At 36.0% G+C, this 17,673-nt stretch overlaps 1 protein-coding gene across 2 annotated transcripts; it reads left to right on the top strand.

The window, feature by feature from the left end:
• The first annotated feature begins 2,730 nt into the window (after positions 1-2,730).
• Positions 2,731-6,358, top strand: LOC136238031 (uncharacterized). Of its 2 annotated transcripts, none has more exons than XR_010692728.1 (2): positions 2,731-4,342; positions 4,394-4,994. XR_010692728.1 is itself a non-coding variant. In XM_066028334.1 (2 exons), exon 2 carries the CDS (start codon positions 5,367-5,369, stop codon positions 6,168-6,170), a length of 804 nt encoding a protein of 267 aa, XP_065884406.1. In that variant the 5' UTR covers positions 2,940-4,342; positions 5,015-5,366; the 3' UTR covers positions 6,171-6,358. The 2 variants fall into 2 exon arrangements, 1 of the variants encoding a protein (XP_065884406.1); XM_066028334.1 differs by lacking the exon at positions 4,394-4,994 and adding an exon at positions 5,015-6,358 and having other exon boundaries at positions 2,940-4,342.
• The last annotated feature ends 11,315 nt before the right edge of the window (positions 6,359-17,673 follow it).

The raw sequence follows: 17,673 nt of genomic DNA, 5'->3' as shown, positions 1-17,673 counted from the left end.
CTGATCAAACAGCCAACAAGATAGTTCAGGCTCTTAAAGATCAGGTGTTTACACTGGTTGGGCCTCCCCAGAGGCTACATTCTGACCAAGGCAGAAACTTTGAGAGCCAGATACTCAGTGAACTGTGCAAGGCCTTTGGCGTGACCAAGTCCCGAACAACACCTTATCACCCAATGGGTGATGGGCTTGTTGAACGGATGAACCGATCCATACTGAACATGCTTCGTGGCCTGGTAGATAAGGAGGGGGACTGGGAGGAACATTTACAGCTACTCTTGTACCTATATAGAACAACAAAACATGCAACAACCGGCCTCTCTCCATATGAGATTCTGTTTGGGTCTAACCCGACACCACTGAACCTCCCAACAGCAGACACAGTCTCACACCGAGACCCACACAACTACAGCTCCCAACTACAGGGAAGGCTACTAGAACTGAAGGAATTAGTGGAGTGTAATACTGTGGAAGCAGCAACCAGACAGCAGCAAAACTATGGTGGTAATGAACAAGTGAGTTTACAAGTTGGCCAGGAAGTTCTTCTAGACAATCCTACTAAAGGAAAACTAGATCCACGTTGGACTGGACCATGGACAGTGAGAGAGTTAAAAGGACCACTGAATGTAAGAATAGAGATGAATGGTAAGGAGCGGGTCGTTCATGTCAACAGGCTAAGATCACTATTGAGACCTGATGTAAGAAGCAAGAATTCTGAAGGACAATGGGGTCCACCCCTTTTCCAGTATTACTGTGATGATCGTCCAGCATCAGCCCCTCGACAGGAATCCCCAGCAGCTCCTCAGTCTGGACAGCCTGTTACCACCAGAAGTGGACGAGTTGTTAGACCAGTTGATTATTATGGCTATTGACCAAACACACACATTTTTCATACACGTGCACAACACTGTTTGATTGTAATTATTTGTTTTAAGGGGGGAGGTATGTAATAGCATCATTGACACACATAGTTGTTGTATTCTAATAGTTGCTCCCCGAATCACGTGAGATTGTATGTGTGACCGCGTGTGTCTCTAGTTAAGAAGTCCTTGTGTCATCATTAGTTGTGAAGTTTACACCAACAACTGCAACAAGAAAAATAACTTTGCTACTAGCTATTTTACTTGCTGTTGTTTTATGCCAAGATTTCTATTTTAAAGAAGTTGATGGGTAGCTATATGTTGTCATGGTGAAGTGATTTTTGGCAAATTTTGCTTTATTTTGGGTTCACCCAGATGGTTAGAGGTGATCAAATTTAACCATACTTTGTATGTGACTTTTTGTCGATAGATGCATGACTACTACTACTTTGAAATGTGAGGAAGCTTTGGCTATCATTTGCTTGATGCAAGTAGACGAAAACCCATTTTTGAAGCCAAAATTATGCTTGAGTGATGCAATGACAGGAAACCTTCCTCACCAATCAAACTATCAGTTACCAGTGCTTTTAGGTGAAGCACGGGTGATGATTCTAAGGGGGGGCCATGCCCCCCTGGCCTGCTGAAAAATATAACTTTAAAAATTCTTGTGGAAAAGTTTCAGTATAGATTGGCATTGGGGGCCAAGTAGGGAACAGCATGGCTATTGTTTCGTGGATGTAATATAAACTATAATTTCAGGGAGGTCTGGGCAGGATTTTTGCAATTTAAAGGCTTGAATACAGCCTAAAAATTATGCTAAATACATAAAATGCTAAAAATAACCCTGTGGGTCAGGTCTAGAATTGCCATTGAGGTGAAGGTTTGCGCAAAGAGGAAGGTTGAATTATTGGTCAAATGGTACTGCTCATAATGTTTGAGGCTGATCACTGAAGTGCTCTATATGAAAGAACCACTCTTATAGCTATCTCCAAATATAATACAGATATTTGGTTTAGTCCTTATTGGCTGTGAATTACAAAGTTCCAAAGTCACCACTGTATTAAATTTGGCCACATATAGGGTTATCAATTATTTGAACAGGTCACTTTTGCACTTTCTGCAGCCAGATGAAGAAAGCTGCAGGTCTGAAATCTTGCATGCAAGAGTCTATGGCCGAGTAAACCTCTTCAACTGCATAATTTTCTTTTCTGATGGTGGTAGCTAGCTAGTCTCGTGCCCAGACCGTTTTTTTTTTCTTTTGCGTAGGGGACAGGTCAAATTTGCTATTCATCACCACTAATCAACAATCCTCAAAAGTTGGTGATCCGGGTGCACAAAAATTCTATTAGAGATCCACCAGACCCTTTTTTCTCTGCCCCATACGCGGTCTGCATGGGCACTGGTGGTTATGATTATTATTGGAAAGACAGCAATGCGCTGATATACATCCAATAATATAAATTGACTTATAAATGTTGGTCCAGGAGTTTGTCATAACTAGATGGTGACAGCTCATTCCATTCTTTAGTAGTTCTGTAAAAAAGCATTCTTGATAATGTTGGGTGTGTGATGGTGGTAATATAAAATGTAGTTGGTGGTGCCAGGTGGTGGTTTATTCCATACGAGTGTTCTTTGCCTGCAAGAATAATTGATGACACCAAAACAGTAGCGGAGGAAGTAGTTGATATGAGGGGGGGCTGACCAGGGGCAGAAATGAACTGAGGCACTACATTGTCTCTGGTTTGGTAAGGTGAGACCAAAACAAAAAAAAAAGATCACAACCAGCTGACAATAGCTACCCACCTCACCGGCTACGAATTTATACTGATAAACTACATAAAAATCTTTACATAGCTCGCTACACACTGCTCTAATGCTGTGATTGCTTTATTAGAATGACTGCTCTATTAGAGTATCTCGATCTTGATCACGGTTTTCAGCCCCACTCCAAGAAAGATAATTTCGCGTGATATCATTCTGAGGGAGGGCTAAGCCCCAATTTCCGCCGCCTATATGCACCAAAACCATAGATAATATAGGAGACTATCGATGCCAAAACAGAAGAAAGCATTAAAAGCAATTGTATGACGTCACATGACGTCTGTGTGTGGAATGTACCGGGGAACGGGAGATCTACTAGTCCGCGACGTCGTGATGTCTTGTTAATATACTGGTAATTAGAGGGTAAGCATTCTAACAAGTAACTAACATATGCAACGTACGTACTACTGAGCATTTTCGAGTTCGCGCACTTTCATTGTCCTGTCCATGACGTTGACGGCAGTCGATTGGCCGACTGATGACGGATCAGCACCATGGAGGATGAACACAATAATGTCAAAAACACGACCAACAAGACAATACCACCATCTTCACTATATTTTACCTACCTCATCCACCACGGCATACCAAAACAGCTAGAACAATAAACGACTGGAACATACTACCAACTGATACAATTGAAATTGCAGATACTGATCTATTTACAGCTAGACTCCAATCATATTATCAAGAGTTAATAATAGAGGGAGGGTATTATTAACTCTTGATATTATTGTACCTAATGTATTTGTGTTTATGTGATTCCTGAGCACACCAGCAGGGCTGACTGCTCAGTAAACAATAATAATAATAATGTGATGGAACCTTGGATTTTGAGTTTACAGTTTTTGTCCAGCACTTTTACCATCTGGTGCTGGGGGTGGTGGCAAGGGGTGCAGGCACCCCGGGAAAAAAAATTATTAAAAGATAGAACCAATACCAACACGATTTTTCAATTATATACGAAATTGCTTATCCTCGTGTATATCAAAAAGACATCTCGCAGCCAAAGTACTCTTCATAGGGCTAGTCATCATAATATTTACTCAAAGAAAGCAACTGTGTGAAATAAAACAGAAAAATACAGACCTCACCCTGGAACTTGCGGCCCTTCAGCGAGATTACACGGGACAAAGTAGACTCCTCCATGAACACCAGAACCTTTCAAACATCTATGAAAATCAATTAGCTTTGATACAGATAATTGGGGAACAGATTCAACATATGGATATATGCTACTCACAGTTGGAGAGTTATTCCAGAAGAATTAGTACAACATGGCGTACGCGTAGTGAGGAAGATAACAAAATGATGAGCAGGTTAGCTGGTTATTTGGGTTGTGAAAGGGAGCTACGTAACTTCATCGTATTACTTTTAAAAAATAGAGCTAACATTATTTATTAAATGGTGATTATGAGAAGATGAAAGTTGAACAGCAACGTACTAAACATTTGCCAGCTAAGACGTGCCAGTTTTTATGCAACTTTGAAGAAAAACAATCAAATTGGATTAATGAAACAATTTGGATGACTGTCGCAAAATTTGTGCATAGTCTCATTTATTAGTTTAACTTGTTGAAGAGGCGAACTCTCTTGTAATTGTCACTTTGTTGTCGTGAGCTAACTATTGGATAATATCATTTTCAAGAATCCATACAATTACAGGTGGGCTAGATCTATTGTAATAACATCATTTCCAAGAATCCACACAATTAGGTGTCCAGTGTACTTTGAGTGGTAAAACTGCACTGTGATGTCATTCCCTATATGACCACAATAATGTATACCATAAATATTTTTTGTAAGTCTGTGAGTAAGATCTATTTGCTATAATCTGTTGTACATATGTATATATATATATAATTTTGCATGGGATCTCTTGACAAATGGAACAGAGAATATCCCATATATTATTTACAGAAAATGCCTCAACACTAATTTCACACATTAAATAGTAGAAATTTGATGTTGATTTAGCTCTGATAGTGTACTCCTTGCTTACAATACTGCATGAGATTGTGAGAGGTAGTGACTAGAGTCCAATGGACATGTCAGCTCAAACAATATTGACAAAGGAAGTATATAACGGATAAGTCTAAAGGTGCCATCATTTAGTTCTTGTTGGAGGTATAAGTCTAAGATGCACAAGTTGGTAGAAAACTAACAAATGGTACTGTATAGCTATAGCTAAATTACAAAAGCATCAAATGAAAAACAAGTTAATAATAAGTATATATATAGTTACGTATGCCTATTATGTATAAGACAACTTGAGGCAACTGTGACCATCGTATAATAGGGTGTTTATGTTTATCAAATTAATTTTCATGTTGACAGACAAACCAAGAGAATTTTGTGTTCACATATTCATCCAGGATCCAACCCATCCCATGATGTACCCAAATACCTCACCCACCCACACATACACAAACACTCACAAACAGCAAAGGTCACAAAAACAGTTCTAAAGAGTGTAGCTAGCTATCAACAAGCCGTGCCTGAACATCAAGAATCACCAAGAAGTGGAAAAAGCTGCAGCAGATTAACAGTGGTTTACCTTGCATGGTTTACGACGCAGTTTATGACATATTTTATCGAGTGTTTTCTGCAAAAACCAGGGGTGTAGCTAACTAAATGGCTGTTGTCGTGAAACGAGAGTCAGAGCTCGACATGGACAAGGAGGGAGACCATGCAAATTTATATCAAGACCAACTACAGCTACCACAGAAACAAGAAACTAGCAGGCAGCCGGTATTCAAGCATTTGGATTTTCCTCTTCATTATCGTAGTATTGATTGCAGTCATAATCGGCGCATATTTCAAGTATGTTGATCAAGATGTATTACTTAAAGAAAGGGAGAAGAAGATTGCACAAACCACCCAAGAACTGGAAACACTTAAACAAAAACATTTAGAACAAGGCGAGAAGAACAAAGAGATAATAAAAGGAAAAGAGGATGAGATTGCACAAAAAATCAAAGAACTGAAAACGCAGCAGCAAAGTTTTGCAGAGCAAAGCAAGCTAATAGACGAGTCTAACCGTATTGCTTCAATCTATCAAAAACAATTGGATCTGATAAAAACAATTGGTAAAGCAATCAAAAATATGGATCTTTGTTACCTACAGTTGGAGAAGTACTGCTCCTTAAAAGCCAATGTTAGAAACTCTAGTGATGATGATGAGTTGGACCAGATGAAGAGACTGAAGTTCTACTTAAGTTGTGAGGAAGAGCTGTCTGAAGATTATCATTTGAAGATAAAGGATTCATTTCAGCAATATATTAAGAACATCTTGAACTTTAGGAAGGCCCAAGTAGATTTAATGACAGATGGTAATTTTGATATGATGGCAGCTGAGCAAAGTCATTCTAGCAGTGTACCAGCTGACACATGCCACTTCATTTGTGATCTTGAAGAAACTGATATCAAGTCATCAGAAGATACAACAGTATTTGAAATGGGGTGGAATATCTTCAAGGCATTCTTTTCTTAAAGTGATCTAGGTCTATTTAGAGTTTATGAACATTATGTACGTAGCTGAACTTTTTGATACATATAGAGCTAATAGTATAGCTAGTAAATAAATTTATTTTGTGACTGCATACATATAGCAAATGTTATAAGCTCTTTTATTGTTTTGCTCAAGAATGTACTCATGTACATGGTATAAAACTTAAAACCGATCTCATGGTTATAACTTTATACGTACATAGCTATGCACATCCATAGCTACATGCATAAAATTTAGTCTTATTATGATTAAAGTACCTGGTAAAGGCAGAGCCTGTATACCAGAAGGCCTTATAAGGTCTAAGATGTTTAAATTAACTTCACTAAGTATGTTTGAAAAGTAGAAGAAAGAAGAAAAAATCCATGACTGGACCTGGGAAGCCTCGAACCTGCAGCCATCCGATTAATGCTCGAATGCTTACAGGAGTCTACCAGGTGGTTAGGACATTTTCTTCTTACTATTTTCATGTATTTGTATCCATAGGAACCCTAGAGAGTGACTTATTATCTCTAAGTACCCCAAGTTGAACCAAATGGACATTGTTTTATTATGATTAAAGTATCTGGTAAAGGCAGAGCCTGTATACCAGAAGGCCTTATAAGGTCTAAGATGTTTAAATTAACTTCACTCTTCAGTAAAGAGTATTTTAAAAGCCAATACAGTATATCATTAAGATATTCTTTGTGTACTATCTATATATCTATGCAAAAATAACCAAGCTGTGAAAAAAGGTATGGCCTCCCAAAAAGCCAAGGTGAAAAAAGATGTGAAATCAAAGGTGCAGGCGATCAAGAAATGACTGTGATGGTAGGTTTACGGCAAAAATTTTAATAACAACAATTCAGGTGAATTTTTGTTGCCTTCTCCTAGGATTCAGTACCAAATTCACCTGAATTGTCGCTATTAAAATTTTTGCTATTAACCTATGTACCATTATGGTCATTTCTTGGCCACCACCTTTGATTTCACATCTTTTTCACCCTGGATTTTTTGGGAGCCACACCCTTTTTTCACAGCTTGGCTGTTTTGTATAGATATCACTTCTTTTTTGTATTTGTATACTCCAAAGTCAGCCTGCAGCCAACTTTGTATGTAGTTCTTAAAGTTCTTTTACTTGTCTTTTTTTTACTGCAAAAAGGAGGAAGACATCAATACCTGAATTCTTCGGATACTTTTTTATAAGGAAGTGGTTACTGAACTGAAAAAGGTTTTTATTTTTGCGTCTAGTAGTTTCCCCGAGCATTCAACTTTAGGGGACACGAAAAGTAGCATTAGTGTTAGGTTAGGGTCAGGTTTAACTTTGGTTTCTTCTTCACCTTTAAGTTAGGCTACGTTCTTCTTACTACACTGTGTGAGACTACTAGGTGAGTAACATTTATAAGGTAGAAAAGTAGGGGTAGTGGTAGCCATTATCAAAAGTAGGGGTAGCCATTATCATTTATAAAGTAGGGGTAGCTTTCAGTTCAGTATCCACTGCCTTTTTATAATGATGCAATTTTTTACAAAAATTAACACTGTATGAACATTATCACATGTCCTCTCTCCTACAGGAAGACTAGCTTGTATAGCAGAAATTTCTACAAGGTAATTTATTTGTAGCTGAAGTTTACAGGGTGACTTGTTTGTTGCTGAACTCTCTACAGGGTGATTTCTTTGTAACTGAACTTTCTACAAGGTGGCTTCTTCTAGCTGATCTCATGAATGTTCTATAAGGGATTCACCTCAAATTTGGAATGGGAGGTGCCCTACCACGAGGGAGTTTCCACAGCAAAAACGGTTAATTTCCGTCCAGCCATTATCAAACTTGTCTGCTATCATGTACATGTGTCTTGATATGCAGTATAGCAAAATAATAGCCAGTGTCCACTGCATATGCATTGAAATTTTTAAAATCTGAAATAATACAGCGAACTTGGTAAATTAAGTTTTTAAAGTCTTTGCATATGATAACTCATACACAGAAAGGCCCATATTTGGTAACTCTTTCAGCTGTATTGCATTGATTTGTAATTTGAATGGTTTTTAATAGGGTGGTGATTCTAAATAGTAGAACTGTATTCCCTATAATCAAGAATTTGGCAGACAAGGGTGCCGATGGCATAGATGCATGTGTATGCATCTCTGTACATTTCTAGCTATAGCCATAACTGCATGCCCTTTACAAAATTTGGTTGATGTACTCTGAGGTCCATATAGCTATATAAATAATATTATGTAACACCCAGCTATTCTTTCATTGGAAATAAAAAGTGCATGTCTTCATCAGTGTATATAATGCATGTACTATTTGCCAAAAAAATGAAGAAAAAGCTATATAGCGACACTTTGCGTCATAATTGCAGACAATTTAAGAATATCACATGCACCACTGTAAGGCAAAAAAAAAAGCTTTGGAAATGTCATGCACTTCATCCTGGATGAATGTATAAGGAGCTATACATCTTAGTGGTGTGTGTGTGTTTGTGTGTGTGTGTGTGTGTGTGTGTGTGTGTGTGTGTGTGTGTGTGTGTGTGTGTGTGTGTGTGTGTGTGTGTGTGTGTGTGTGTCAACAAAAAGAAATCCATAATAACATTGCACACGATCCAGTAATGTTAGTTATCTGCATTGGTAATAAATAATATAATAAAGGATACTAGCTATACTCTAGGAAATTTTACTGGTCATTAAGTTGTGACAATTCGATGGACAAATCTTTACCTGTTGATTGATAGAAAATTAGATTGAATATCATGTGTGCTTTTTCAAATCATAGATCATAATTTCAACAACAAGCACCTTCAAATTATCAAGAAAGTCTGGCAAGGTATACACCCCGTACAGTATCTTGTTAAGTGCTCCATACAGTTAAGAACTGCATGTGTTCTACAAGATTGTTTACTTCTTAAACCAAAAAACTTGTTTGTTGCAAACTAGATGTATATGTAAATAAAATAATGTCAATTTAATTCTTGATGATACAAATTCAAGTATCACTCAAAAAAATGAGCATTGTACGGTACTTGCTGGTACACCTTTTGTAATTGACGGTTGCTCAGAAGGATCATAATACTTTTTTACTGTGAAGAGGTACATAAGAACTCAACTTCCTTGGACATGAGTAATTATCTCAGTGAACCACAACTTTTAGTAGTCTTATGTATATATTTTATTTGTTATCAATATGACAATCCATTGGATCTAGCTACATAATTATCATCTTAAAAATGCCATACTTCAATTGCTGTTGGAGTGTTAGTATATAAGCCTGCTGGAAAAAAGAATATCTTACAATGTGAGCCGGTAAAGATTTTCAAATGTCTGTTTTCTATACAAAATTACATGCACTGTAACACATTGCATCATTGGACAGTGCAACAACACAATACACATGATTACTCACTTTATGTTGTTGTTTTTATGGTGGTGTTAGAGACACATTAATATTATATTATACTAATTTCATGCACACACAATTCATTAGCCACTACTTAATTAAGTTAGACCAATTATACATTTGCACACTCTTTGCAGACGTATTCTATGAGTACTGCAACAAACTGTGTTGTATTTTGTGTAGATGACTGCAGAATATTATAGTGGCATAATACTTGTATTGAAAGCTTTAGTAACAATGATTAGTAATTCAACTTTATAGCCACGAGTAGTGTATTGGTCAGTCCTATGTACTTGCTGTGTGTTTCCTTAGGTAAGTTATTGATTTCAGTACTTAGGAAAGGAGAAAATTATTGCAGAAAACCCGAGAATTTGAAATATTGCAGCGCAAAGTTTGCTGCTAAAAGAGTAACAATAATCTATCAAGCCAACTGGAGTTGCTAAAAATAACTAGTAAAACAAGCAGAAATATGTGCACCTGCTAGTTAATGCTGGAGAGGTAACAACAGGGGTGATCTCAAGGGGTTTCTGAGGTGGTCAAGGAAATTAAATTAATTTGCTTGAAATACTCTGATAGAGTAGTCAAAAACCCTATTAGAACAGTCAGGTTTTGTATGTTTAACTCAGTAAAAAAATCTAAAATTGTATTTCAGTCTGTTTAAAATTTCCTGGGGGCATGCTCCCATGCAGAATGGCATTCATGCCTGTTGTATGCCTCAAACTTCACATTTCCCCACCGTATCTACAGGAGCAGGTTAAAGAGTTAAGTAAAGAGGTGCCAGCAGAAGCACCCTATATCAACCAATTCCTTTAAAATGCCAACTTTCTGGTGAAAATTGTTACCAGATTCAGTCTTAGAATGCGTAATAGTTTCAAAATTTTTCTAAGGGAGCATTCACCCAGACATGCAAAGAAAATTTGGAAACCTGTCACCAAAATTCCTTGAATTACAAATAACTAAACCCAAGTGAATGGTGAAAAGGATGAGAAGAGAAAACTAAAGTAAAGATAGCGTATCTGCATATTATCATCTAAAGATATTAAGTGAATTTTCAAGAACATGTTAAGGATGTCTTATGAGTTAATGATTGCTGGTGACTTTGTAAAGATAGAAACTGAGCAAGACAAATTTAAAAACATACCTGCTGAACTTTTTGGTAAATTCATTTGTGATTGAATCAAATTTAAAGTCAAATAAAGATGAGACAGTATTTGAAACTGAATAGAAATATATTCAAGCATTCTTTTACATCCTTGATTTTATCTAGCTATTGATATAGCACCATACACAATGCGCGTAAAAATATACTAAGCTATGATCAGTAACTTGTGGATGAAAAGTAATTCAGAATTAGCAATAACATGCTGGCATACTGCTGCATGTCATCTCCAATATAGCAATATAACCATCATAATAATTAACTATCTGCACTTACAGAGACATGTGCTTTTGCATGCAATACAATCCATTACAACTATTAATTTATGTTGCTTGGTCTGGTACTGATCAAACATCAAGCCACTTCAATATCATTAGAATATCAATTGCTACACTGTGCATGCATGCATGTACGTACTTTCTCCAGGTCTACCTTACTCCAATGATATGTGTATATCCATTTCAACCTAGCACATGCTTTTACCCTAGCAAGAAATGCTATGGTCATGGTATTCCAAGAATGATGTTCTTATGCTACACATGTATGCTTGACTGCTTTAACTGTGGTCTATGAACTATGATATTGGTTTTATCTGACAAGAGTTTCGTGTAATGGAACATAATTAATTTTCTTTTTGAAATGTAATGTGTTGTGGCCAATCCTGTTAGGGTGGAGGTTGACCTAGCTTGGGAGTAAGACCTATGATATAGGCAGTATGCTATTTTGTCTGGCGTGAGGAATGATCACCGATTTGCTGAGTTTAGCATTGGAGATCTGCAATGCCCAAAACTATTGTGCAGTTGCTTTCTTGGAAGTGATTTTTAGTTTACATTTTCTGCAAGATATGATGGCATTATGATGTTATACTCAACCCACAAATGAATCCATTTATCTACTGGTATAAATACACTCCCACCATTTTCTAGGTCAGATAGAGACCACCCCAGATGTTTGTGTTTTAAAATTGAACTCTCCACTTTGCCTAAGGTTTATAAAATTCACGAATATCCTTGTGGTTGGTCTCTAACTAGAACCTAGTCAATTAATTAATGTTATATTCTAATGCATATTGAACTAATTAGAATGGCTAAAATCAATGTAATGTACACTAGCTACAAAACTTGTGTTCCAATACTACCTACACTAACTCCATCTTCAATTAGTCAATATTGAAACTACTAATTCACTCATACCAGGACAAAACGAATGAATTACTCTAATGTCATTCAGTGTTGGGGCCCATGGTCTGTTTTTGTCTGATCATGAGTCTAGGTAAAATTTTTGGACTTGTAGTAAAATGTGAATTAAGTCATTAACATTATACATCATGTAGCTGGCAGGAATAGTGGACCTGTTTCCTGCAATTTCAAAACTGGCAAATATTCTTATACCTACTGATAGAGTTATTGATGGAGCTGACATGTCACCTATCCTACATTTGAGGATAAAAAGGTATAGCATAACCTTCATCTGATGAAATACATAACATTGTGTAAATCACAGTATGTATGTAGAGTAATTCACCCATTATTGAATTGTCTCCACAATCAGACACAGTTTCTCTCAAAGTACATGAACATTCAAACATCCTTTGTGATATCTAAGTACTGGTAGGTCAGTGATTCAGAAACATGCATACCAAGTTTCATACTTCTCAGGTTCTTTGTCTCAATACAGCAGCCTTCCAAAGATTGGTCCAATTAATACATATACTTGGAAAAAGATCGATTCACAGACTGTCTCTGTTTACAAATCACTCTTGCATCTAATTAATAACAGTTTCATCCCTTAAAGCTACACATCTAAATATTTAAATTTATTTAATTTGAAAAAAAAAGTAGATCAAAGAGGCTGTCACTGGAGCACTAATTGGACCAGCTAATTTTGGACTTGTGACTTGATACATGTTAGTAAAGAGGATAATTAGTCATTAACAGCAAGTTGTGAAATTACTGTTTCAGAAAATCCAACACCCTGTGGACCGCAAAATTCTCTAATAGAACAGTCAAACACTCTAATACATTAACTATAATGGTCACAGAAGTTTTATGTAAACTCTGATATGTATAGTTTTATTTACTTTTTTTGGATTTGGATGGAAATTTCTGGCACTCATGGAGTGTTTGACTGTATATGCAATAGGAAATTTTGATATAACATCTTAAGTCCAACAGGTGCTGGATTTGCTGGAATAGTAATTTGACAACATGCAGAGACAATACTAACATGTTTTAAGCCCCAAATTTTGATTTAACTAAATCAGCTAATTAAATTATTGTTCCAGTGACAACCTATTTTATTTAATCTGTAGCACAGAATTATTATTTTTTTAATTAAATAAACTATAGAGTACATGAGTAGCCCTATACATTCTGAAAGGATGCAGATGTTGATTGGAGGCCTGTTGTCCTAAAATCATTCTTTTCCATTATACATTAATAATTGGACTAATTTTGGAAGTCTACTGTATCAAGACAAAGAATCTGGAAAGTCTGAAGCTTGGAATACAAGTTTCCTACAATTTCAAGGTTTGGCAGCCATAGTATACCTAGTTGATTTTTGCTTGAGGATAAAAAAGGCACAAATGCTATTCTACCGATTATAGTGTGTTGACTCCAGTGAAATCGTATATACGTTTGTGTGTCGGGCTGTATCATAGTATGTAATGATTACAGTTAATCTTACTATTGTGTTATTGGGTAGGATATGTATGTGTGAGCATGTATATAGTCAAGAATATTTGTGTGTTTACTTTAGAGCAATCAAGAGACTATGCATATCCATGGGCACCTGATCCCAATGAAGGCATCTACGCTATTAAATACAAAGAGTATAAGGCTCCCTGTTATTCTTCTACTACATCCATATTTGGATTTATTTAAAAATCATCCAATCACTCAAGATATGCATGATTGGAGAGGTGTTAATATTATTGTGTTACATATGCGATCTGGTTTGCAAAAAGGTGCATTTTCATACAGTGTAGTTGAAATGGTTTGAGGTATTTCAGTTGATTGCAGCCTGGCACATTTTCATCATACAAATGATCGGTTTATATCAAGGTCTATAAAACAGTGATGGGTAGTAGAAAGGGGATGGTTTGTTCAGAGCAGTGGCCAGTGGGTGGGGTTACATGAACAAGAAATAAAGAAAAATGGCAGGAAAAAGTCCTCTAATATCATTCAGTCTAAATTACAGTCTAGGTAAACATCAGTAGAGTTTTTTATATATCCACTAAAAGCAGTTGTGAAAACTTCAACCACATACTGCTAATTTGTCAAGACTGTTCACCAGAGTCAGTTCATTTCAGGGTACTTAATCATGATTGCACAGTTTGACAAAGGAAGTAACCAATAAGTGTGGCAGAGTGATACTCAATAGTGTGTAACTTCAAGTAGCTATGCCAGCAAATTATGTATACCATAAAAGGTGTCTTGATTCTTTTACAAAATGGGGCGCCTCTTTGCAACTCTAGATCTGGTCACATGTGGTTCATCTTACTCACTGAAGTTCTGAAACAGTTGCCAAGTAATGTGCAAGTCAATAAAAATATTCTAATCAGTCTGTAGAAAAGTCCAGTCAGTTAGTGATAAACATGATGATGGCTTGCATCCCATGACACCACAGAACAATTTTCATATAGTAGTTTATTACAATCCTATACAAATTCCAGGGTATTTTGAGTGTTGGCTTATCTACTATGTATGTGTGTATAAATTGTGCAGCTATTAAAACATCTGGCATAAAATTTGGTGGTAGGCATTAACTTTATTTGATTCTTTATAGAAATCCCAACCCTGATCATATATGTTATTCAAAGAAAATTAAATATGATATTCCATTATATTGTTCAACCTGAATGAGGATCCTGGAGAACTCAATCCTGTTAATGCTATGCCTGCGTCAAATATGCTAGCATAATAAAAAGCGTAATAGGCTGGAGTGGTACGCCAGCATAATGCTGGCATATTAGGTGGATATTTTAAACTATGGAGTTTAATTCCTTGAAAATAGATCGATACTCCCTAATAGAGCAGTCAGTGGAAACTGCAGCTCCTTAGATCGATACTCTCTAATAGAACAGTCATTTTATAGTGAAATACTCTAATAGAGCATTCACTGATTAAAATGTTCCATGATAATTGTCACAAATGTTGCTAACTTAGGAGCGTAATGCAAGCAAAATAGGAACACTGAAAAAGCATAATGGGTGACATTAGGGAAATTCCTAAAAGCATTTAGGGAAAAAAATTGAGCATATTTGACTCATGTCTAGTTTATGACAAAGAATCTCCACACAAAAAAATAGTGCAAACAATTGATGAGGTGGGTACCTGTTATATACAATAACAAGTAGTGAAACAAGAGATGAATGATGGTATTACAGCATAGCTCAGTGGGAAAGTCCCTACATTGGCACATTGGTGATTGTCTTGGAAGTTTTTCTACATTCAACAGACAGGCTTTCAGTCTACTTTATGAGTCATACATCAACCAGCGTTTCACAAAATTATGCATACAAACTAACTGGATGTACATACATATGCTGCTAGACCTACTACCATGATCATGATTTGCTTTATTTTCATGCAGAAAAATTTCATGATTAATATTATCACGTAAAATATTTTTCATGATTTATGTGAATGACTGCTCTATTAGAGTATCTCAATCTTTTGCAAAAACAAAAAAAAAATGTTTAATATTATGGAAACTTTTACAATAAAAAAAGAAGTGGATTACACTACCTGAAAACCTAATTCTGAAACATGTGTACCATGAGGAATGTTTGTAATCTCCAGGCACATTGTATAAGAACACATGCAGGTCATCTGATGTTTACAGTCGAGTATAACTATGGAAATTCCAGCAATTAGGTTAAAGCCTTCTAAGTCTATTGTAATATTGTACAGCTATGCCATTTGCTATTTACTATCACATCACCACTTATGGTGGAAACTTATGATGTAGTAGCTACGTACACATCAGGATATAGACTGCAAGATACATGCAGTTTATAGCCTGTAAATTATACATGAACGTTTTATTAGATCAAGGCCAAACATTACCGTTGTGTGGGGAGAGTCTGAGACGAGCAAGGGGGTATCTAACACTATTATTAATAAACTTTGTGTTATGTATGTATATTTGGATGTACTCCATTTCCAGACTGTTGTACCACATCCTAACATTTACTCAAAACAAGTAGTTGAAGAGTGTTGTAAACACTATTTTCAACATGTTGTTGTTAAAGTGCTTAGAAATCTTTACTTCTACATAAAAGTTATGATTGTGGCCTTGTATTATGACAAATAACAATAGTATATAGCTAGTCATCAAATTCGCAAATCTATAATGTGCATGGCTATAGTTATACAGCAAGCAGCATACATAACCATGTGTCATAGCAATATAGTGTGGAAATGTATTGCTGCTTGATGAAGATAAAATTTCAATACATAATTCCCAGAAACTCTTAGATATTAAGAGCTGTTGATTTTACTAGTATTTTAAAAAAAGTAACTGCCTTTAAAAAATTGTTAATTTAAAAAAAAATGAAGTAGGATCTATGCAATAAAAGTAGTGAAACAAGACTACTTATACAAGATGAATGATGGTGTTACAACATAGCTCGGTGGGAAGTCCTTACTTTGGCATTGAACAAAATAATTGTTATAGCTAATGTGCCAATGTAGGGACTTTCCCACTGAGCTATGCTGTAATACCATCATTCATCTCTTGTTTCACTACTTGTTATTGCATAGATCCCTACTTCATTTTTAAATTAACAACTTTTTTAAAATACTAGTTTTAGTTAGACTCTCAGCTGTAGCTATAACATTTTCAATAATTCTGTTGTCACATTTTTTTGTACCATTAAGATACAACATTAAAAACTTTAAACAAAATGTCTCAATTTGCAGTCTCTCCACTTTGCACTAAAAGAATGAATCTATTACTATAAATATGAATTCAAATATTTCAATCAATAGATTGTGAGATTATGTGAATTTGTGAATTCAAAATATTCAATTCAGGATAGCTTGGGAAAACCAAAGGAAATTTTCAGAGTGAATGCAGCCAACCATAGTGTTTAACCCACTTTAGACTATCTACTGATATAGCCATGATTTGGGGCAACACACAGGCAAAGGCACACCCCAATGGGTGGCAGGGTACAAGCAGATCATAATGGAGTCTCCAGGCTAAATACAATATTAAGAAATACACATAGATTCTAAGAAATTATCTAGGCAACTGTCCAAGGGTGACATGCCTCTAGTCTAGTGCTCCAGTTGACTAGTGGCATTTTAAAGGAGCCAGAGCATTCTCAGCTGCAGTGGCACTAGAAATCCACTTGTGAAATGTAGCCCAAGCAAATCAGTGGCATGGCTGTACATGTGTGGAATAGAAAGCGTAGTGTGTTGGTATGGTGTGACCATCCATTCATAATGAAAAGTCAAGTACAAAAGAAGTTTTTATAATGAAAGCATAGCTATATCTTCTGTTTTATGTTTAATTTTGATGTTGCTAGTTTATATTATATAGTTATTTACTTTACGTTTTGCATTGCATGTAGCAAGTGTATAGGTATTTTGTTTACTGACAAGAATGAATCAGTATAACACTATTATGTGACTGGATTTTAGATCCAAATTGCACATGAGAAGTTTTGGCTTTAAAGATATTAATCCAATATAACTAGCCAAGGATAGTGAGCATGCGTATGAAATTTGCATACGACATGTATCAATTTATTACCTTTCACACCACTTCCAGCACATGTAATTGTAGTGTTTCTTGCCAAATGAAAAGAAAATTGAGGCAGACCATGATTTAAGTCCAGTAACGAGATCACAGGGCCATGCTGGCTTCTTAGTGGCTGATATCCAGCAGAATCAATGTAGAAAAAAATTATATCATGGCATCCACCAATGCACCACTGATTCTTG

The sequence above is a fragment of the Dysidea avara genome, chromosome 11, assembly GCF_963678975.1.
Source record: "Dysidea avara chromosome 11, odDysAvar1.4, whole genome shotgun sequence".
NCBI classification, from domain to species: Eukaryota; Metazoa; Porifera; class Demospongiae; order Dictyoceratida; family Dysideidae; genus Dysidea; species Dysidea avara.
The sequence above is the reverse complement of the archived record's forward strand: the minus strand, read 5'-3'. Positions and strand labels throughout refer to the sequence as shown.

Bases quoted from the DNA above. Each gene is read 5' to 3' on its own strand.
- LOC136238031 (XM_066028334.1), top strand. From the start codon at position 5,367: ATGCAAATTTATATCAAGACCAACTACAGCTACCACAGAAACAAGAAA.